Raw genomic sequence first — 24825 nt, forward strand, 5'->3', positions numbered from 1 at the left:
TTGTAAAATGATCTTCATAAAAGCGTTCAATAATTCAATGAATTAGTACCTTTTTATCTTCCTACCAGTTGAGCACAACCTCTCTCCAACATGTTTTTTACCCATTGAACAATGTTGAATCTCCTACTTTGTCTTTGACAACTGCAATATGTCCATGGGTTGGGAATATGTTAATTTTTTAAGTCTTCTTTTATCATCATCATGAATTGATTAATCCCTCACCAAGTCTGAAGAGTTGGAAAATAATAATTCATATTTGGTATGTTATTAAATCATGTTACAGCAATCAATTTTGAGATATCTGCTGGAAAATACGCAAGAGTTGTATGTTCCAAGCGTTTTCTGAAGGTTAGGCCTAGGACTAATTACCCTGATAAATCATGTTTATGGACGTCAGATATTGTTTTTGCTGTATCAATATGTTTGCTCTTGATTGCACACACTAATGTGTCTCCATAACCATGGTAACCAATAACATATGGCAGATTGCTTAATCTGGAAAAAAATATCAACCTAGTTCGGCATGTCCAAGAAACTTGCTCCACTAGCATGACTGGGAAGACGTTAGAAGTAGTTGTATGTCTGCCAGCAGTATATTGATTGGCTGTGTGCAGGCACAGACAGTGTAAGCTATCAAACAGTAATTAATCCATCTGTACATGGTGGTGATAATGAAATACCTTGCTTCTTAATGGAAAAAAACAAATTGCTTGTGTTGGCAGATGAGGAAGATGAGGATCTGCCTGAAGAAGAGCCTTTAGTGGAAATTGAACTTACACCAGAAGAGAAAGAAGGTAAGGGAAATAACTCTTTGTATGTGTTTCTATATATCTGTTGCTTTTGGGGTTGGTCCTGATGCATTAATATCCTATAATGTTTACCATGCGTTTTATCCATTGATCTTCTGGGTAGATTTGTCTGCAGTTTCCTGTGCTTGTAAGCTGGGTGGGTGGTCAGTAGGGCTAAAACAATATCCCGGGACACTGATGCATCGCGATTCACTCCATACGATACGGTGCGCGATTTGTGAGATTCTGTATCTCGATTTTTCAAGATAAACTTTTATCACAGATACAATTTAAATGTGTTTTAAATGAATTTCAAATTCGAAACGAGTCATAAAAACGTAGGGACTATATAATTTTCGCTACACACACGTACGTCTTTGAAAATACAGCGGCTATGCTAGCTTTGTATATCAGTAGCAGTTCAAGCTTTCTGATTGGCTGAGCGGTCTCGAACTCAAACATATCAGAAAAAGCAGACATTCGTCCTTTGCTAGAGAAACCACCAGGGACTTACTGTGAAAATGGCAAGTTACTAGTACTTATGTCTCTTATCTTCTCTAATCACTATGTGTATCGTAGGGTATCGAGATACGTGTTGAATCGTGATGTAAGTATCGAGATAGTATCGTATCATGACCTAGGTGTGTCGTTGCAGCCCTAGTGGTCAAGCTTCGTGATTAATGGTGTGGGGTGTTGCTCATTATATCAACCATTGGTTTGTCTGGTCGAGACTTTCATTTACTTTACCATGCTGTTTGATTTCTGAAAACAGTCTAATTAGGAAGGTGTACTTGGAATTAGGGCAGAGTTGTGTCCCTTGGGTGGTATTCAAGTTGTGGGTTTGGAACCCAAATGAACCTAGGTAGGTTCTGATTGTGGGTCTTTGTCCTCTTGGCTGAAACTGACCCAACAATATGTGCCTGGGCCTTGTTCCACAAATCGATCCTGGCGCTACGACCATCATATCAACCATAAGTCTATCTCAAAGTATGGCAATTAGCATGATTAGGATCACCTTAGTGCTAAGATTGCTTTGTGGAATGGGGCCTGGATGCTCCTGTGACATTATATTCAACATAAGGCTTAACAAAATAATAGTCTTGGTTCTCAGACACCCTGCATCATCCTAAAGTTCGCTGCTCTTTTCGTATTTATTTCCATTTTAAAAAAAACAAACCCCAAAACCTTAAATATTACAAGTCCAATGGTAGTCAAAAACTGTATTCCAGTATTTTACTCAAGGAATACATTTATGTAGGAGGCCCTTTCCCAGGTTGATTGTACACAACTGTTTTTTTGGTTACAAACTAGTTGAGTTACAACAACAAAAACACAAAAAACTGCCCACCCACACTATATTTTCAAAAGCTATTGCCTGAGAACTAATTCTGTTATTTTATAAGCCTTATGGATTATTGATGACCAGCAGTTTGCCTGATCCAAGTGCAGATTGTTTTACAGGTTCTCCTAATGTAGTTGCGAATGTGATATTACTGTTAACACACAACATGGAATAGAAACACTCACTCTAACAGCTAATGTCTTTCAATCAATGTGATAAGCAAGACCTGCTTCAATTGTTCATATATGATGAAGGGAAGATTTCTTTTTCTGTGAAGCAACTGTTTCTATAATTGCTCATTCAGTTCAAATCAACTTTCTTTCATTACATTCATTTTCAAGACAGCTGTGATAACAAAGTATGTTATGCTTCCTGGGGTTTGTGGTTGTATGAAACTGAACTGAAGACAAATAGGAAAACTCTTCTATCAAAAACATTCTCTTGGATTTGTTTTCAGCTGAAGAAATGTACCAGCAAGGTCAAGCTTTGATCAATGGCACATTCTCAAAGGACTACACACGGTGAGTCTACAGTTCCCCATGCTTGTCATAAGTCCACAGTTCCACATGCTTGTCATAAGTCTACAGTTCCCATGCTTGTCATAAGTCTACAGTTCCCCATGCTTGTCATAAGTCTACAGTTCCCCATGCTTGTCATAAGTCTACAGTTCCCCATGCTTGTCATAAGTCTACAGTTCCCCATGCTTGTCATAAGTGTGTAGTTCCCCATGCTTGTCATAAGTCTACAGTTGCCCATGCTTGTCATAAGTCTACAGTTCCCCATGCTTGTCATAAGTCTACAGTTCCACATGCTTGTCATAAGTCTACAGTTTCCCATGCTTGTCATAAGTCTACAGTTCCCCATGCTGGTCATAAGTCTACAGTTCCCCATGCTTGTCATAAGTCTACAGTTCCCCGTGCTTGTCATAAGTCTACAGTTCCCCATGCTTGTCATAAGTCTACAGTTCCCCATGCTTGTCATAAGTCTACAGTTCCCCATGCTGGTCATAAGTCTACAGTTCCCCATGCTTGTCATAAGTCTACAGTTCCCCATGCTTGTCATAAGTCTACAGTTCCCCATGCTTGTCATAAGTCTACAGTTATGAATGATTCATAAAACAACATGCACTCACTCACTCACTCACTCACTCACTCACTCACTCGTCCATGCCAGGGATTCCCTTCAAAAGCCTGAAGGAGCGAAGGTGCAACTATAGTATCACAAAACACTTTAACCAGAATCAATTTTTGCAATCGTTGCACAAGTAAGCATGGTTAGGGTAGTGTTTCAACCATCAGTAGTAAGTGATCAACTAAAGTCTGCATCTTTCGTCTCTAGTCCAAAGCCCGAGACTAGTAAATTTCTGGGCACACTTATACAAAGCAATTTAGCGCGATGACTATTGTAGCTGCCATACTCTAATGTAGATTTAGGATAATCGTGCTAAGATCATTTTGTGCAAGCTGGCCCTGGTCTAGTAAGATCAGCTTATACTAGGCCATATGCTAATGCTAAAATCTACTGACCCGTGAAGATGCAGGTAGAGAAAAGGTCTTCAGCAACCCATGTTTGCCGCACTATGCTTGTTGTTAGATGCAACTAACGGGATCAGGTGGTCAGGCTTGCTGACTTGGTTGATTCATGTCATCGTATCCCAGCTGCGTAGATCGATGCTCATCATGTCGATCACTGAATTATCTGGTCCAGACTCGATTATTTACAGAATGCGGTCATATAGCTGGAATATTGCGGAGTGCGGCATTAAACAACAAACAAACAGAGTGAAAATACTGCCATAATTCAAGTTTGGCTAGTTCACTAAAGTTTTTTGTCACAGACTTCGTCCAAATATCAACAGCAAATACCCAGTAGTTGTTGTCAGAGATACCAGACTGGGAGCCATTGTGATGGGACATTACTTTACGGGGGGAATCAGCAGGAATGAATGCCTCTTGGCAGTCAACTGGGTGTCGAGTAGTGGCTAAAGTGCTTGTCAGGCCGAAGACCCTGGTTCGATTCCCGTCATGGGTACAACATGTGAGGCCCATTTCTGGTCTTCCCCGCAGTGATGTTGCTGGAATATTGCTAAAAATGGCGTAAAACCATACTCACTCACTTGGCAGTCAACATATATATAATTTTGAAATGTGAGTTCCCCATTCAGAGATGCAACTTAACCCGAAACATTTACGTGTCCGTTTTGTCATACCATATATGGACACCAGCTAAAAAACATGAAGTTCTAGTCCTTGCGATACCTTACTATGAGAGAAACTAATTATGACTAGTGGGCAGGTCCAGTATGCACCCCAGTCATTCATTGTTTTCTATTTACTTCTAATTACACTAATATACTGTCAAAGCCTTTTGCATACTTAAACTAGTATTGTCTTCCAACAATTACAGTGATCTGACAAATGTGAATTTCAGAGCATACATCCATTTCCTGAAAGCTGCCCAGAAGAACCACACAAAGTCATTGGAGCAGGTCGCTTTTGGCCATCTGTTCGGGGACTACCTGCCTCACAATCTGTCCCGAGCCAAGGAGATATTCGAAGACCTGTCTCAGAGGGGGTCCCCTACAGGCCAGTTGGTAGGTTGAAGTGGATGCCACACTTGGCTAGTGTTCCTCAGGGCAAATATTGATACTTATAATGGATCAGACAGACAATATGGGTGATGATGGTTAGCACTTAGAGGGACCACCTTGGAAAAAGGACTGTTTTTAAGTCATCAAGTCAAACAGGACCCATGTATTCATATATATCTTACACTGTTACATGATGCAGCATTAGAAATTGGCACGAGTCCTATAGTCCTTGTCAAACTGGCCAATAGTTAAGATATCATAAGGATTTGCAGAAATTTGCTCTTTTTAAGGGTTTTGCTATATGTTATCATTATAAGGACTAGTGGCGAAAACTGTTAGTTTCTACCGCTGTGATTGTAAAATATAAAGGAACATGTAACAGTGTGGTAGAATTAGTGGTGGGACGATACACTGATGCATCGGAGGATCGCAATTTTTTTCTTCTTGATACAAGTATCGATCACAGTCGCCACAAAGTAAAAAATATTGATTCTTACTGACAGTGTTAATTTTAATAACTGTTACATCAAACACCAGTTAGTAGTGAAAACATAAATATCTTCATCCATTGTGACATACATGACACTGCAATCTGTAAATCGTCAATGTGCATTGAAAAAAATGGCTTAGGGGCCACAGAAAAGAGCACATGCAAGTATTGTGATACTAATCGGACCGCACAGTTGGTGTATCGCCCCTGCCCTAAGAAGAATAATGCTTCATGAGTCTTCATTTAAGTGAGGGGCGGTGGGGTTAAAATATTCGCTCTTCAAGGGCGGACTCGATTACCCACATGGGTACAATGTGTGAAGCCCATTTTCTTGTGTCTCCCCTCGTGATATTGCTGGAATATTGCTAAAAGTGGCGTAAAACCATACTCACTCACTCTTTTAAAAGTTGCCTGTGAAGATCCGGGTCAGAATAGCTCTTCAGCAACCCATGCTTGCCGTAAGAGGCGACTACCGGGATTGGGTGGTCAGGCTCGCTGTCTTGGTTGATGCATGTCATCTTATCCCAATTGCATGGGTCAGTGCTCATGATATCAATCAATGGATTGTCTGGTCCAGACTCAAATATTTACAGACCACCATCATATAGCTGGAATATTGCTGAGTGCGGAGTTAAACAACAAACAAAACAAACAACTTTACAAAGTGTGCCAGCCAAGTCCGTGAAGTCAGAAGCAATAGACGTTATCTTTTGCTGATGTTTTATTACTCAACAGACTCTGACTGCATGAGATTATACCACTCTCTGTGATGGTCCTGGTTTGTCAAGACTTGATGGAGTACATCTCAGTGTGATGCTCCTGCCTTACTACAGTGTAAAACAATACACAAACTGTTCTGTTCCACAATAATTTTGTCCTACTTGACAACTCTCCTTCTCTCTGCTCTAGGGTCTTGGCTTCCTGTACAGTGCGGGGCTTGGTGTCAATTCAACTCAAGCGAGGGTAGGTTACCACATGTATACACATACAGAGAAACATTGGTAGTCCACAAAACCCGTGCTCTCCATTATTGTTGGGAATGTACCAGTGTCCTCTAGTTCTGAGACAAGTACAAATCAGGAAGGACTACTGTATTCGATGTCGTAAGCTACCCATTCTAAAATGAACCCGTGAAGATTTGGGGGTAGAATAGGTCTTCAGCAACCCATGCTTGCCATAAAAGGTTACTATGCTTGTCGTAAAAGGCGACTAACGGGATCGGGTGGTCAGGCTCACTGACTTGGTTGATACATGTCATCAATCCCAATTGCGTGGATCGATGCTCATGATATCAATCACTGGATTGTCTGGTCCAGACTCGATTATTTACTGACCGCCGTCATATAGCTGGAATATTGCTGAGTGCAGCGTTAAACAACAAACCAACCAACCAACCAACCAACCATTCTAAACTGTGCCCCCTGATCAACATTAAGACCAGTCTGTAAGTAATCTTCATAAGCATCTCATACTTATCTGAAGATTTATCTGAGTATTCATATTTTCTTGTGTATATTACAATTTTTTTCACAGAAAACACAGCAGGGTGGTATGGGTATATATTTATGTAGTTACTATAATCAAAAATGTTTTAGTCTATTTTGAAGTTTGAACTTTTATTTGTTCTCTACCGCTTGATCTCTGACATATTTATACCCCTTTGTCAATTTTCTATACATCCTGGGCATTTATTACAGTGAATACAGTACTTGTTTTCTCTCCCAATCTTGTTACCGTATTCGACGTAATAAGCACCCCGCTCTAATAAGTGCCCACGGTGACATATGCTGATACATTGGCTGGTGAACAATCCCAATTAGCACCCCTTCCGATTGATCAATGTACACAAGACTTATTTATTCGCATATAATACACACTTGTGTGCTATATGCACCCTTATGTGCAATAAAATTCTGGAAAAATATATCTGTTGTCCATAAACATTTCAGGGTGTCAGCTTAACCATGAAATATATCTTTCAACTCTGTTTTTTCACCAAAATAATATTCTAATAAGAGCCCCATAGCTCTAATTTTGAGAGCGCCCTGGGCGCTTATTACGTCAAATACAGTACATGATTTTAGCCACAAGTCTGAATGAGCTGTGGACTATTTGATGTAATGATTGGTATCAATGCACGTGGCGGAGGGAACATTATTGCTTATCCATGATTTGTTTATCTGGAAACTAGTTAACATGTAGGATTTCACTTTGGTTAACATTCTAAAGAAACCATGATTACCGACTGAACTTCGCTACCCTGACAATCCACAAAAGAAACCTAAATTGGACCACATTCAGTTTTGAATATGGCATTAATAATTATTAGTGGTCTGTTTTAGAGCTTCTGGCAGACAATAAAACCATCAGCAGTAGCTGAAAAATATTGTGTATGTAGAAACAGGCATGCTAGGTGTAAATTTCTTTGTTTAAATAACTACACAAGATACAAACTGGAACTAAATTATATTATTATTGTTTCTTCAGTCTCTGATCTACTTCACTTTCGGAGCTCTGGGCGGGGACCCAATGGCGCAGATGGCAATGGTGAGATGATCAGAACAATTTGTCACTACATACAGTTTTCAATATTTTCAGGTTTTTGCACCATGGATTAAATTATCATAACGTTGTTGTGACAAATAGATGTCACCTAAGACTTTAGTTATTCAGCCTTCCATACTGTACCCATAATTTTGATTTTTTTCTATATTTGAGGCATCCATTTATATAGTGCTGTACTCCATGCATAAGCATGCTCTAAGCACTTAGACATTATAACCCTGGTCAATGGATCCGTGTGCACTCAACAATCTTTCTCAGCTCCTTGGGGAGTATACAACCCTGTTAGGCGCTGAAAGGTTAACAGCATCATATAGAGGTTGGTTTGACGTGTGTTGATGTGTGCAGGGTTACCGCTACTGGGCAGGAGTTGGAGTGGAGGCCAAGTGTGAGTCCGCCCTCACCCACTACAAGAAGGTGGCCAGCACAGGTGAGTTCCACCACAACAAAGACAGTTTCGTTATGGTTTGGGACCCGTGAAGATCCGGGGTAGAATGGGTCATCAGCATCCCATGCTTGCCGTAAAAGGCGGCTATGCTTGTCATAAGAGGTGACTAATGGGATCGGGTGGTCAGGCTCGCTGACTTGGTTGATGCATGACATCGATCCCAATTCTGTGGATTGATGCTCATGGTATCAATCACTGGATTGTCTGGTCCAGACTCGATTATTTACAGACCACCATCATATAGCTGGAATATTGCTGAGTGCGGCGTTAAACAGCAATCAAACAATCAATCAAACAATCAATCAAACAAACAAACAAACAAACAAACAAAAAAATCTGTATGGTTTGGAAATACACAAATTGTGACAAACTACTGATACGTTAGCATAATGGACAGGATAGTAATGACCTCAATCTCTGTTGGGGTAATAACTGGGGATATAAGTGATGTTGAGACTATCGTGATATATTATTTGAGATGGTAGTAACATTGGGGTTTCGAAAATTTGGGAGCTAAAATAAGGCTGTGATATTTTTAGCTTTTGTTTCTTCAGTTAATGTAATGTTTGATTTTAGACTTGTGTGAATCTATTCTAGATATACTGTGTTATTAATTTACTGTACACACTGCAGAGTGAAAGAAATATTGACAGGTTATAGTGAAGTTTATATGTGCTTCATTTGAAACATTGCTATGAAAAGCTTCTTCAACCACTGCACATAATCTGCCATGTAACTAACTAAGCCTACGCTTCGAAACATTTTTGACAAATTCTCGATAACAAATTTGAAACCTGAACAAAACAACATTCTTGAATGGCTAATAGATGGTCAAGATTGTATGGATTCAGTTGTTAAGCCCGCAACTATCGTTCGGAATACCCCGTGTTAAAGTTTACGAGGTTGCATGATTAGAAACTCACATTCCGACTGTCACTTTCATGATCCGGTAAGCGACGCTCTGATTGGTCGGATGAAAGGTCATTCTGACGTGACCCCTTATGGGATGTCCTCAGATCTTTGTTTAGCAATAGCGAGAACTAAGATCTGATGTTAATGAGATTGGAAAAGGTCCTCACCAACCTATGCTGTTTGTAAGAAGTGACTAAATGGATTGGTTGGTCTGGCTTGGTGACTTGATTGTGTGTCATCTTACCCAACGGCAAGGATTGTTAATCAGAATATCAGTCACCAGATTGTTTGGTCCAGAAACGATATTTAAGGGCTGCCGTTACATAGCTAGAATATTGCGGAGTGTGGCGCTAAACAACAAACTGATCCTCCTGTTGTGTTGACAGTGGCAGACAGTGTGTCTCTGTCAGGTGGCCCCACCGTGCAGCGTGTCCGTCTCCAGGAGGAGAGTGAGAGTCAGACAGGCAACAGCCCCCTGCTGGATGATGACCTCTTGCAGTACTACCACTTCCTGGCCGACAAGGGTGATGTCCAGGCACAGGTCAGTCTTCAGTTCAAAATACCCCATGAGGCCTCCAGGACAGACTAGATCCCTAAACTCCAGTCTTTAGTTCCAAATAATCCACGGGGACTCCAGGACAGACTAGATCCCCAGACTCCAGTCTTTAGTTCCAAATATCCTATGGGGACTCCAGGACAGACTAGATCCCTAGACTCCAGTCTTTAGTTCCAAATACTCCACCGGGACTCCAGGACAGACTAGATCCCCAGTCTCCAGTCTTTTGTTCCAAATATCCCAGGGGGACTCCAGGACAGACTAGATCCCCAGTCTCCAGTCTTTTGTTCCAAATATCCCAGGGGGACTCCAGGACAAACAAGATGTCACACCATGATGGCTTTAATAATTGCTCATGCCATCAGTCACTGGGTGCAGACTCTTGCTGAAATATTTCTTCTGCCAGCTCAGAAGGAGATCACTTACTCCATTGTCTTGAGACAGTGGTTCTTCCTTTTAACATATACCAATGCCAGGGGAGATAATCTTTCCAGGATAACCTTCAACACAAATACAATTTTCGGTATATATCTGTTTTGCATGACAAGGCAAGATAATAATTAAGTAAATAATGTTACGTTTGAGATATAATAAAATTTTATTTTAAATTATTATTCTGAGAAAGGTCGTTTGTCACTAAATTCATGAGCGATATCAAGAGTTCTCATAGATTTGACCCGTGAAGATTCCGGGGTAGAATAGGTCTTCAGCAACCCATGCTTGCCGTAAAAGGTGACTATGCTTGATGCATGTCATCGTATCCCAATTGTGTGGATCGATGCTCATGATATCAATCACTGGATTGTCTGGTCAAGACTCGATTATTTACAGACCGCTGTCATATAGCTGGAATATTGCTGAGTGCGGCGTTAAACAACAAAGCAACCAACCAAAAAGCAATCTCATAGATTTTCTAAAAGTTGAATAGCCTGTTAACAGAAAATGTTTCTAAGTTATTTTCATCCCACCCAACTCACAGTGTTGTAGTGTTCCTGTTGTGTACACCCTCTGTACAGTACTGTGGTATCTCCATGTTGTACACAGTACTGTACTTACACCTACTGTACTTATTCCAGGTTGTGCTAGGACAGCTGTACTACCAGGGAGGTCGAGGAGTGGCCATCAACCATGAGGTAGGTCAGCACCAGGATTTGCCAGAGTTGCATCACATGTTACAATTTCGTACATTTGTCCTTGTTGTGACGCCATCTTTTTAGCTCACCTGGGTTTTGCCTAACTAATTTTGTTCTAATGAATAGTTTGTCACCATTTAGCAAAGCATCCTTCATGGTACAGTACTGCTGTCTTCTAGTGTCATCTATGTATTTTATGCACATCCCCTTTCTGTTTCCACAGCAGGCTCTGCAGTACTTCCTGATGGCAGCCGAGTCGGGGAATGCCAACGCTCTAGCCTACCTGGGCAAGGTACACTTCACAAGCATACACATGCCCTGTATAATCCCCTGCAAAGGAGTGGAATTGGGATATAGAAATGATTGCTGTCTGTACATTTGGGCCGTTATGATTCACTCGCGTATTCGGTGAATCCAACCGTATCTATTCATGAATTGAATTCGTAATTCGTGGCCACTAGAATAGAATATATATGAATATACAATCATGTGCATGTACATACCCTGTACCTAAAACATCCATAAGAACATATGATATGCATAGATTTCTTTAAAGACAACACTGTTATAATATTTAATTTGACAGGAATTTGGTCACTGGTCATTGTAGCATTTGAGCAGAGACTAAGACTAAGTACCTGGACAAGTGCAGTATATAAATGTATGATATAGATAATTAACAAACCACGTCAAATAACTTATGTTGTTAATGTTTCACTGAATATAACAAATAATTCATCAACTGCTGACTTATTATTGTATTCGTGAATTAATATTCGCCTCATAGGTTATTTGTTGCAGCCCTACCGTACATACTTCTGTACTTCCGTCCATCCGTCCGTGCTGTTTTTATTTTCGGAACAGAACTCAAAATCCATGAGAGATATCTTAACATAACTTGGCACATAGATAGGTCTAGTGATGAACTGGTGCCTTTTGATAGTTTGGGACTTTTGAAAAATGTATTTTTCGAGTTTCCATGGCAACGACTTTGACTGAGACTTAAAATGGTGGTAGTGCTCGTGGAGGGCAAATGCCCTGCACACAACCAGATATGTCATATTATATGAGTATTTCATGCTTGTTCTTCATGGAATTATTAAAAGACTGAAAGTATCACATGCTAAACTCTGTTATAGGACATGTTGGGACAAGTGTGATCTCACTGCACAGGGACAAAGCTGAGGCTTAAAAAAATAAAAGAATTGGTTCTCAGGCAATGACTTTAGAAGATATAGTGCGTATGGACGGTGTTTTTTGTGTTTTTTTGCTTTCCAAACTAGTGTGTAACAAAATAAACAGTTGTGTACCATCAACCTGGGAAAGGGCCTCCCTACATAAACAAGTATACAAACTCCTATTGCCGCCATAACAATAACACGAGATGTGCAGTAAAGCAGTGCACATGTAAAGGGAAGTAACTGTGTGCTATATTGGATGGCATTGTTTTTAAGTATTAGGATTTTAATATTTTTTTGAAAATGGAAAAAAACCCGAAACGTGCGGCAGACTTTATGATGCGGGCGGTGCCTGAGAACCAAGACTATTATGTTTTTTGGCCTAAGACTTACTTCCATTGTCATCATTGGTGTAAGATAAATTATGAGCTATTCGATATTGAATTTGACTATTTTTTTAATGAGAGCCATGCTTTCAATTGACATAATGTGAAAATAGCCATAACTCTGTGATATGAGGCCTCTGATTGGTTGTTATGTTCAGACACACTCAAGTCGTGTTATTGATTGATTTTTGTGGTGCAGACAGGGAACTTATTGCATGTGCACTGATATTACTTTGGAACTCAAACATGTTGAAGATACTTTATTGTAATGTTGAAATTACTTTTTTTTGCACCACTGATTACTTCAAAGCTTCAATTAAGGTTGGCATCTCTGCCATTGTTGACAAGTACTAGACAGTATGTTGCCTCAATACTGGTTATTGAGCCATTGGTGACAAGTACTACAGAGTATGTGGCCTCAATACTGGTTATTGAGCCATTGGTGACAAGTACTACACAGTATGTGGCCTCAATACTGGTTATTGAGCCATTGGTGACAAGTACTAGACAGTATGTAGTCCCAGTATTAGTGTATTGAGCCATTGTGACAAGTACTACACAGTATGTGGTCCCAGTATTAGTGTATTGAGCCATTGTGACAAGTACTAGACAGTATGTGGTCCCAGTATTAGTGTATTGAGCCATTGTGACAAGTACTAGACAGTATGTGGTCCCAGTATTAGTGTATTGAGCCATTGTGACAAGTACTACACAGTATGTGGTCCCAGTATTAGTGTATTGAGCCATTGTGACAAGTACTACACAGTATGTGGTCCCAGTATTAGTGTATTGAGCCATTGTGACAAGTACTAGACAGTATGTGGTCCCAGTATTAGTGTATTGAGCCATTGTGACAAGTACTACACAGTATGTGGTCCCAGTATTAGTGTATTGAGCCATTGTGACAAGCACTACACAGTTTGTGGCCCCAGTATTAGTGTATTGAGCCATTGTGACAAGCACTACACAGTATGTGGTCCCAGTATTAGTGTATTGAGCCATTGTGACAAGCACTACACAGTATGTGGCCCCAGTATTAGTGTATTGAGCCATTGTGACAAGCACTACAAAGTATGTGGCCCCAGTATTAGTGTATTGAGCCATTGTGACAAGCACTACACAGTTTGTGGTCCCAGTATTAGTGTATTGAGCCATTGTGACAAGCACTACACAGTTTGTGGTCCCAGTATTAGTGTATTGAGCCATTGTGACAAGCACCAGACAGTATGTGGTCCCAGTATTAGTGTATTGAGCTATTGTTGACAAGCACTACACAGTATGTGGTCCCAGTATGAGTGTATTGAGCCATTGTGACAAGCAATACACAGTATGTAATCCCTGGTGTGTTACAGATGTACACAGAGGGGAGCCCGGTGGTGAAGCAGAACAACATGACAGCCTTCCACTACTTCAAGAACGCTGCAGACAAGGTAACGCCACACTTCAAACTCTTGAAAACACAATGAAAGACCCAGAAATATTGTCAACGAAACAACCCTGTGTGGCCTTGGGTTACACTTGTTCACAGCCAACATTTTATTGTTTGTCGTAAGAGGCGACAATAGGGATCAGGTAGTCAGCCATGGCGACTTGGTTGATTGCATGTTGTTGTACTGTGATAGCAGTCTGTCGTTGCTCATGATATCAACCACTGTTATTTTCTGGGCCAGTCTTGATTACTTACAAGCTGTTATGACACTTATCAATAATTTGGTGATACATTATTTGCAGTAACTATTAGGTTTTTACTCTTTCTACTTTCAATCAGGTGTGATCAATGGCACAGAATAATAGTATGATTTTGAACTTTGGTTTTCAAACTTTGGATGTTCTATCCTGAACATTCGTGTGCATTCTATGAAGGACCATGGGGATCATGTATGAACAGTTTCATTTACGAATAAATAACTATATTCCTCTCATATCTGACATGTTACCATGGTTACGCAAAAATGAAACTTAAATGATTGATTTCTATTTTCTTTACATATGGATACTGTTGTTAGACTTAGTGACTTGGTTGATAGCGTGTCATGTTGACTCGATGGTAGGACCACTGCTCACAATATCTATCACTGGATTGTCTGGTCCAGAGTAAATTATTTGGAATACTGAGTGTGGCGATAAACAACAAACAAACATATGGACCAAATTGTAAGAGAAGAGTTCTGTGTAAGCTCACACTAAATGAATCCCTGTGACTGTTTGTTTGACAGGGCAACCCCGTGGGACAGACTGGCCTTGGCTTGATGTATATGAACGGCATGGGGGTGGAGAAGGTAAGAGACTCCGTCCCTCACCATGTGCTACCTGGGGGACTTCTGTTAAACGCAGTCCCAGAAATATTGTCTGGATTGTAAATTACATGTATCCGCAGATTCAAATACCACAGGAGAAGGCCATTGTATGCCTCACAACCTCCTGAGGCAAGGGCGTTAACGTAATATGAAATCCAGTTTCCACTTTCCACCTTTGCCAAACTAGGATGGAATTTCAGGGCTCGATCGTAGCGCCACCAGTGGCTATTACGCGTTATGTCCCTTCTATGTCCCTCCTATTGACCAATCAGATTCCACCGCTCATATCACTTGCATTTGCTTCAAACAAAACAGCTGCGCCCAGTCAAGATGATCTGATTGATAGTCAAGATCCAGTTGAAATCCATGTTGTCTACGAACTGGATATTTAGTTAGTGCAGCCAACATGTAACTCCGGAATTCCAGCCTAGTTCGGCAAGGGTGGAAACTGGATCTCCATCATGTTTATAGTCAGTAATTCCCTTGCCTCTGGAAGATGGGTACCTCATGATCCCCCTTTTGTTACAGACACTGGGTTATTATGTATTAATGTTAGCAGATGAAATGTTTGTAAACAGAATGTGACATGTGTGCCACTTGTGCAGGACTTGACGAAGGCAGTGAGATTCTTCACCATGGCAGCAGACCAGGGCTGGGTGGATGGACAACTGCAGCTGGGAATCATGCACTTCAGTAAGTTGATAAGACGCCTCCCTCTCCTCCCTCTCTCTCTCTTCCCCCTCCCTCCCTCCCTCTCACTCTGTCTCTCTCTCCCTCTCTTCTACCTCCCTCTCTTCTACCTCCCTCCCTCCCCCCTCCCTCCCTCCCTCTCCCTCCCTCCCTCCCTCCCTTCTCTCTCTCTCTCTCTCTCTTGCCCCTATCTCTCTCTTTTTCTCTCTCTCACTCTCTCTCTCGCTCTCTCTCCAATTCCGGTGTACCAATTTTGACATGGGCAGTAGAAAGTTTCATGTCTGTCTGTCCTGTGTGCAGGTGGTCTGGGTGTGAGACGAGACTACAAGCTGGCGGTGAAGTATTTTAACCTAGCGTCACAAGGTGGCCATGTCCTGGCGTACTACAACCTGGCACAGATGCATGCTACAGGGACGGGTGTGCTGCGCAACTGCCACACCGCTGTCGAGGTGAGTCACACAATTCACCTACACTACTGACCAGGTTTAGATGGTAGATAAGCCGAAGTTATTGAGAGCGCTGGCTTAAAAGATTGATAATCGGAATTATCGTCGATGGGAGGAAATATTAATGATAATGGATATGAAAATTGCGCATCGATAATATCTTACATGAACAATTGCGATGAAATAAAGTTACTAAATTTACTGACACTTGTTATTATCAATCATGTCAATTGCCAAAGACGGAAAGCAACTGTTTTTGTTAGAACACAAATGTCCACAGAGTATTCCATGCATGAATGTGTCGTAAGTGTGTTGAATTCTATCGGATTTTTTGTATATTTGCTGAAAGTTACTTCTCCGATATTTATCGATAAGTGATCAATATTTAGTCAACGATTATTGATATCTATGTTGAGTATCGATAGACAGCCCTAGTTATTGATATGTTGTTTGAAAACCCTGTGGTACACGATGTATGTGACATTATGTTGAGTAAACTATGATTGCAGCTTTTCAAGAACGTTGCTGAGCGAGGCCGATGGTCGGAGATGCTGATGGATGCTCATCGCCTGTACAAAGAAGGACAAGTAGATGCCTCTCTCATCAAGTACACCTTCCTGGCAGAGCTTGGGTATGAAGTAGCACAGTCCAACGTCGCCTACATTCTCGATAATGGTAAGTGGAATAATAATACAAGACATTTTCTTATCTAATTGGTAAATTTACACAAACTGATAATTCTTACCTCATGGGTTTTGCCTTCAAGAAATTCATGCTTATCATAAAGCCAACTTATGTGGTGATCAGGGCCAACTTGTGCAAAGCGATCTTAGCGCTAAGATGATCGTAACTCCCATACTTTAACATAGGCTTATGATAATCTTAGCACTAAGATGGCTTTGTGCAAGTGCACCCAGGTGCAGGAGTGGTTCCATGATTTGTGAAGGGGTGGGGTGTAAGGGATGGGTCAGATCTGGTGCTGGGGGTGCACATGACACAAGACACGATGTTAACAAAGCCAATGACAGAGGGACTGACACAGGGTAACATGTAGAATACCGAAAAAAATGGTTGTGCACCCCTTTCTGGATCTGACAGTAACAGGCAATAGTTTGAGGACAAGTGAGCATACCTTGTTCGGGTATGTCCTTTTCGTCCTGATAAATTACTATGACATGCTTACTATCTGTCTCAGATCTCAGAGCACAGCAAAAGACTCCGTTTCCGAAAAATAGCACATGTTTTTCCAGAGAAAAGTTTTCACTTTTCACTTAAGGCCAATGTCCCAGACATATTGAGGTACTTTCATCTCAAGCAACATTGTTGTATAGAGTGTATTGGTCAGAGTACATTATCATATAATTGTACTACACATGACACCAACACCAAATGGACCAGGTCCTTTAGCCGTGCTCTAATAATTGCTAGATGTGATTTGTACTTGGATGGATGACCACCACAGAATTCTCTGCAGCTGAAGTAAAACCAACTTAGGCATACAATGTCATTCCAGTCTTTACTTTTGTGTTTCTTGCAATTGCTTTACTTAAAGGATGTTGTTTCCAGGTGAGAGTAAACTGTTTGAGGATTTTGAAGTACACCAGAGGGCGCTGTTACAGTACACACGGGCTGCATCTCAAGGTAGGCTGTCTTCACTGTATCTTTACAGATGCTCTCTACATGATTTGTTGGTTGGTTGGTTGTTTAACGCCGCACTCAGCAATATTCCAGCTACATGACGGCAATCTGTAAATTACCGAGTCTGGACCAGACAATCCAGTGATTGACATCATGAGCATCGATCCACGCAATTGGGATATGGTAACATGCATCAATGAAGTCAGCCAGCCTGACCACCCGATAACATGGGTTGCTGAAGACCTATTCTAACCTTGATCTTCTGAGGCTGAGAAACTACAATTACTATTAGACATATTTATCATATTTACAGGCTACCATTATATAGCTGGTATATTGCCACGGCTTGCACAGGCTTGAAAAGGTCTTGAGTTTTTCTAACCAATTCCTCTCTTCTGTAAATGACCTAAAAATGTAACTTTTCATACTTTGAAAAAACCCTAGTTCAGATGTGTTTAAGACCGTCTGGACTTGTTTACCTCAGGGTTATCTCCCTTCCAATGATTGCATGCTTCTGTCAGTCGATTATCCAGACGGTATAACAAGTGCAGAACGTACGATCTTTGCATGACCTTGAGAATGCTTCAAATTTTGTAATTAAAATATTTTATGAACATTGATTGCTGACTTTAGCATTAAGAACCATTGACTCACTCACACAAAGAAAAACTGTACTTTTTTGTCATGGTCACAATCAAGTACCAGGTCGTGACCATGTGGTGTTCCAGGTTAGGATAGGCACTTGGCCTGTTATAAGGGGCAACTAAATCATGTAAATAATATGGCTGATCAACTTGCCGATGACGTGTCATACCCTGACGGCATGGGACAACACTGATAATGTCAGTCACTGGTTTGAATGGCCCAGACTGCTGCTTTAAGATAAATTCCACAGACTTTTGGTTACCATGGTGTTTCTGCTGCAGGTTCTACATGGGCCAGAGTGAGGATGGGGGACTACCACTACTATGGGTTCGGGACAGACATCGACTATGAGTCGGCAGCCAACCACTACCGCGTGGCCTCCGAGCAGCAGCACAGTGCGCAGGCCATGTTCAACCTGGGCTACATGCACGAGAGAGGCCTTGGACTCCGACAGGTACAGTAGCCTTCAGTGTCAGTGTTGGGAAGACATTAAACACTCAATCTCATTAAGATCAGATCTTAGTTTTCGCTACCGCTAAACAAAGATCTGAGGACATCCCATCACGGGTCACGTCAGAATGACCTTTCGCGAAATTTGACCGGCCAATGAAATGACTGACAAGAAATCGACATTGGCCAATCGAAAGGCAGCTTTCTCCAGCTTTGCGACACTAGTTTCAAACTGGCGACTACGCTTCAAAACATATTTTGACAAATTCTTGGTAAAAAAATTTAAAACTGTTAAGAAGAACATTATGGAATGTCTTATAGATGGCATAGATTGTATGGATATAATCATAAAACCTGTTACTGTTGTTCGGAATACCCCGTGTTAAATGTATCATGGTTGCATGATTAGAAAACACATCCCGACTATCGCTTTCATGATCTGGTAAGCGACGCTCTGATTGGTTGGATGAAAGGTCGTTCTGACGTGGCCCCTAATGGGATGTCCTCAGATCTTTGTTTAGCGATAGCGAGAACTAAGACCTGATTTTAATGAGATTGTTAAACACTTGACAGCAGTGTTCGAAAAATTACTGCTTGCCTGCCTGCCCACCTGCCTGCGTCTTGTAACTTTTTGGTCGGGCTGCATGAAATTTTCCTCCACCTGCCTGACTGTTTGGCAGATAGTTTTAAGACTCCTCGTAGATTCTCAAGCAATTGTTTGCATTATTTCAACTAAATCAAGATGTGAATTGTCTCTTACTTTTCGCGAGTTTTAATGTTTGAATATGGGCAGGTAACTTTGAAGATGGGCAGGTGACATTTATGGGAGTATTATGTCGTATTTGGTTTTAAGATTACTTGTATTTCAAACACTGCTTGACAGACAGAACGTTTCAGATAATTAACAGGTATATGTACAGCATGCATGTCCAACTTTCATGTGTAATCTCTAAAACATGCTGATTAAATCATGGTCAGGTGCTCTGAGTGTTCCTACAGGAAACTAGGTGGACTCTTGTGTCTGTTGATAAAGATTCACTGATAGATTTATCACAGCACAAATATGTGGCCCTATTACACAAGTCAGTGCACTCATGAATGTCCAGAATTCGTCACAGTCGAATGTCTTGAATGAGGTATTTGCTCCGTTTTTGAATCCTGAAAACAGTGTTGGAAGCAGACAGAAAACTTGTTTTTATGAATACCAAGGGAGGTCACTCTATTTACAAGCTACTGAGGGAGTACAGTGTTTGACACTGACCAAAATTTGTCAGTGGCCAAAGGACCAGTACCCCAAAAATTGGTCCTGTTGATCTCTACTAGACAGGGGGTGTAGAGTTTAGTCGTTCAAACTGAAATTACTTTGTTCGTCCCCAAAATAACACTAGACTACGGACCACCATTTATTGAATTTTACTGTTCCTTAAGAAAATATACTAGACACGGACCAGTGGACCAGTGTTAGTGTCGAGCAATAAGATAACTTGACATGTAAGGAGTGCCTCAGTTGACTGCCACTAACAAACATCAGAAACAAACTCACAATACATCTTCTGCCACATTGCAATATATATGTGTGTTTATTTCCCCACACAGGCTTTTTATCTTGTGACTGATTTGGCTTAACGAATTATGTCCAACACACTCAATGACTGTGACATGTAAAGATGTTTTTTAGATTATATAATTGTACTTCAGGATGTTCATCTGGCAAAACGCTTCTATGACCTGGCAGCAGAGACGAGCATGGACGCCCAGGTACCAGTAACCCTGGCACTTGTCAAACTTGGACTCTTCTACGGCTTTGATGTCTTCAACAAAGAGGTGAGGTTAACTTGTGGCCACATCATGGGGGGAGAAGGGAGCCTTTAGCCTCGACTCTTGTTACTGTCTTTTGCAATGACAGTTGACCTTGAATAGTCTGGAGTACCTACCTGCACTTCAAATATGAAAATGTCTTTTCTTATCAGTAACATTTTAATATGGGTTAAAGGCCATTTAGAAATTAGAATAGGGCTATTTGTTGTGTAATTTAACTTGCAGGGTTGAGAGTAGGAACAATGTTTCTTTCATCGTGTACTTTTGACGTGTGAATAAAAGAATTGATAAATGTCTTGCAGTCATTACAGATGATGTGTCACTCACACTAGACTAAACACACTTTGTGATAGTGAAAAATATTAATGAGCATGATTAGTGTGGAGAAAAAGACTCATTGAAAAAACTGCATATCTGATTTTGCACCTTTAAAGTTACGGATTTGATCTATACCTGATTATTGACTCTAAAGTTACGCTAATTCCACAGTGAGTTTGTGACAGGATGGTATCATTTTCTTCAAAAGGTTTATGAACATGAAACCTTGTTACAATTGATGTATTGTTCAGGCTGAAATTGAAGCATTGTTCTGGCTGAAATTGAAGTATAGTTCTGGCTGAAATTGAAGTGTTGTTCAGCCGAAATTGAAGTATTGTTAGGCTGAAATTGAAGTATTGTTCAGGCTGAAATTGATATATTGTTCAGGCTGAAATTGTGGTATTGTTAGGTGGAAATTGATGTACTGTTCAGGCTGAAATTGATGTATTGTTAGGTGGAAATTGATGTACTGTTCAGGCTGAAATTGATGTACTGTTCAGGCTGATATTGATGTATTGTTCAGGCTGAAATTGATGTACTGTTCAGGTGGAAATTGATGTACTGTTCAGGCTGAAATTGATGTTTAGTAAACATGGGCACATTTGAACGAAATCACTTATCCAGGGTGACACCACATATTGGAGACACTGATGTTTCAGGTGGATGACCGTAAATGCCTCTGGAGGATATTATATTTGTCAGGTTGTTACTGTGAGATGCTGGTGTTTCAGATTGAGTATTACCAAGGTATATTCGCCCGCCTGGACCCGCGGTTGTACCTGGGGCCTGATTGGGATCTCTACATCATCACGCTTCTGTCTCTGGTTCTTGGACTTCTTATTTTACTACGGCGCGCCAGGTAACACAGCGAAGGGGCAACTCGTTGACACGGATATCTGTAAATTTACATTTTTGTACATTGTAAATAAATGTAAATACTGCCATAGTAATTAATTAAAGATTTTATTGTTTTACAAGATTTGCTCTGTCAAGCGAGATTATTTTATTTATTCCTGATCACACATCTTGCTTTTTTAGTTCTTAAGTATTACCTTATATAATTATGCAGAAAAAACACAATTTTTTTTTTTTTTTTTCCTGGATATTTAATGCATTAACTATTGTTAACTATTGTCAATGAACGGAACATTTATGCTGTAATGCATCAATCCTTTGATAATCCGGGGTGTAGGGGAGAGGGAACTGGGTGGCCAAGATTTTGTATTGAAATTAGATATTTTTTCAGCTACAGCTACAAAGCCCGATATTTTTTTATGTTGAAACAATGTCATTTTCTAAAGGCATTTCTTTTTTCAACAGTCTGAAGAATAATTATTTTTTTGAGGAATTTTGGGGGCACAATTTATTTTGTTTGATAAAATCACAGCCCCCACCTCCCCACACACAGACAAAATATCAAATGGTCTGTCCCTAAGTAACTGTGAGAAATAAATTAAAGTATGACATTCCTAGTAATTAAAAGAGAAAAGCGCAGATCGCTTTATTGTTTATGTATTTGGCAGCTGATCATGCTGGTAACTTCTCGTGTTGGGTTCGTACTCAGTCTTGATTGTGGTGATGAGTTGTAGATTGGGAATACTGTAAATCTTGAAATTAACGCGAGCGTGAATTAAATGCGAAAAATGCGAGTGGTCTTTGCTCGCATTATTAAACAACGCATTTATATCAACAATAAGATATTTTGGACAGCAGAAATACCAACTCAGACATATGCTGAAAACAAACAACTATGTATTCCACATCACACCTGCAAGTCCAGACAGACGCCACCAACGCAACACGGTGTCTTTGTTCTTTGCGACTGCGTCAAAGGCCGACACGAGCCAGCGTGCATGTATTGTTTTAGCGGAAGTATTCTAATCAGTGCTAATGAGCGGTGCTATTTGGTGTGTGATTGGATTAATGTAAGGTTGGATGAGGATGAGGATTCTCCTGTAAACCTGACAGAGGACATTTTCTTTAGATATAAATCCACTGATGCTTGAGAGGAGGGGGCTGTCGCATTCATATTGAGTTGCATTATTGACTAGGGGCCAGCAGTCGCATTCTTTTAGAGACGCATTAATTTCACGATTTACAGTGTTCAATCGCAGCAGTTGTCGACCTAGTGTGAAGTAAAGTCCTCTGATCATCCCTTGCCTTTCCTTTTGATGGGATTATATTTATTTTATTTAATTATTGCAGTTTGTATTGTATGTTTCCTTTATCTGGGTGTACAAACTAGAACACATGTTGAGGAATAAGATTGATATGTGATGATAAATATTGATTTAATGGCGTTTTGTCATTATGATACGAAAATGATGAAGTTGAGTGAACATAGTGTAATTGGGATGGAAAAAACGCTGTTATTTGCACTGGTATTTGGACAGGTGTCCTTTCTGTGTATGTGTTCATCCTGTTAAAAGTTTTTTATTTTTTTTTTGCCTTTAAGCTGAAAAGCATGTTTCCATGAAGGTGTACTGTGTAATTGATCCTGTGTATTGTCACACAATTGTATGTGTATATGTTGAATGAATTGTAGACATGAGTTGTTAAGGATAGCTGAATGTTTCATGGTTTTCAGAATTCATTTATCGTCAACACTACTTAGGTTTTGTGTACACTACACTCATCCCCAATACATACGTCCAATTACCGGTGTAGTGTCTAATAAGGGAGAACCCTCCACCAACCCACAAACCCTGAAAATCAAATGGTTTCTCCCTAACCAACTAATCAAGACACGACTTTGTTCAAGTGAGTGGGAGGGCGGTCGGGTAGCCTTGATGTTAAAGCGTTTGCTCGTCAGGCTGAAGACCCTGGTTTGATTCCTGACTTGGGTACAATATGTGAAGCCCATTTGCTGTGTCCCCTGCCTTGATATTCCTGGAATATTGCTAAAAGTGGCATAAAACCATACTCACTCAGTGCATAGCCAAACGTGAGATTGGCATCATAGCCTTTCAGTCATCTTCAGTAGCATGCTCATTCACTCAAATGAGTCGGAAACAACCGAGTTGCATAGCCCAACGTGAGATTGGCATCGTAGCCTTTCAGTCATCTTCAATAGCATGCTCATTCACTCAAATGAGTCGGAAACAACCGAGTTGCATAGCCCAACGTGAGATTGGCATCATAGCCTTTCAGTCATCTTCAATAGCATGCTCATTCACTCAAATGAGTCGGAAACAACCGGGTTGCATAGCCCAACGTGAGATCGGTATCGTAGCCTTTGTCATCTTCAATAGTATGCTCATTCACTCAAATGAGTCGGAAACAACCGGGTTGCATAGCCCAACGTGAGATTGGCATCGTAGCCTTTCAGTCGTCTTCAATAGCATGCAATGGTAGGATTCCGAAAAAGCATGCATTATAAACGGCCTCATTCCATTATGTGACTAAAAGTAGACCCTTCACTATTACACCGCAGAGTGGCCGTATGTATTCACAGGTGAAGGAAGAACATAGTTTACTTGTATACAAGCCCATGCGGTATTGACATACAGAGATGTAACTTTTTGCCTTGCTTGCTTTTGTTTCACTCTTCATCATTTTCACCTATTGTAACTACGACTTGATCGTTTAATCAGTTTCAAGTCTGTCATAATGGAGTTTTGTCTGTGAGGATGTATGGATTAACATGGAAAACTTACAGATGTACCCTCACTGTATGGAAGTTGTGTGTGTGTATGATATAAAAATGAAACAGAATGTTTATTTGGAATGACGTGTCTTGTCTTTTGTTGCAATGACGGATTGGATTTGGTATTGAAGAACTGGGTTTGCGAAGCACACATCACCTAAATGTACTGTATATTGATCATGTTGATGTGAACCACACGTACATCTTGGGACTGAAAAGAGTATTAATCCTGATGCCAGTTTATGTCAAAATAATTGGCGACGTATTGGGCATGGATGGTATGCTCAAAGTGCATGATAGTATTTCGGGGTCGAACAATTCTGTTTGTATTCCATATACATTCTCAGCTCCTTGGGAATCAGACAACCCAAGCTGTGCCTACCTGGCAATCATTGGCTGCTGGGGGAACAGAGCCATTTTTCAAAGGAAAGTCACTTGCAGAGAAAGACTAACATGTTTTAGTCGGACCTGACTAGTATCCAAGGATCTCTC

The 24825-nt window shown here is 40.6% G+C and overlaps 1 protein-coding gene across 5 annotated transcripts in view; it reads left to right on the forward strand.

The window, feature by feature from the left end:
• Nucleotides 1-24414, forward strand: part of LOC124131782 (protein sel-1 homolog 1-like) — a 44700-nt gene extending 20286 nt beyond the window's left edge. For 3 of the 5 annotated variants that reach the window (XM_048403635.1, XM_048403636.1, XM_048403637.1), the window contains 18 exons: nt 723-794; nt 2588-2651; nt 4561-4723; nt 6120-6173; nt 7698-7757; nt 8121-8202; nt 9519-9673; nt 10765-10821; nt 11045-11113; nt 13738-13815; nt 14602-14664; nt 15288-15375; nt 15673-15821; nt 16328-16493; nt 17385-17459; nt 18383-18555; nt 20250-20375; nt 21419-24414. In XM_048403635.1, the coding sequence (XP_048259592.1) occupies nt 723-794; nt 2588-2651; nt 4561-4723; nt 6120-6173; nt 7698-7757; nt 8121-8202; nt 9519-9673; nt 10765-10821; nt 11045-11113; nt 13738-13815; nt 14602-14664; nt 15288-15375; nt 15673-15821; nt 16328-16493; nt 17385-17459; nt 18383-18555; nt 20250-20375; nt 21419-21550 (1826 nt within the window). In that variant the 3' untranslated portion in view covers nt 21551-24414. The remainder of the gene's footprint in view (nt 1-722; nt 795-2587; nt 2652-4560; nt 4724-6119; nt 6174-7697; nt 7758-8120; nt 8203-9518; nt 9674-10764; nt 10822-11044; nt 11114-13737; nt 13816-14601; nt 14665-15287; nt 15376-15672; nt 15822-16327; nt 16494-17384; nt 17460-18382; nt 18556-20249; nt 20376-21418) is intronic. The other 2 variants (XR_007223252.1, XR_007223253.1) reach the window with 2 other exon arrangements.
• Nucleotides 24415-24825: the final 411 nt, after the last annotated feature.

Source organism: Haliotis rufescens, unplaced genomic scaffold (assembly GCF_023055435.1).
Source record: "Haliotis rufescens isolate VD_foot unplaced genomic scaffold, xgHalRufe1.0.p SCAF_3, whole genome shotgun sequence".
NCBI classification, from domain to species: domain Eukaryota; kingdom Metazoa; phylum Mollusca; class Gastropoda; order Lepetellida; family Haliotidae; genus Haliotis; species Haliotis rufescens.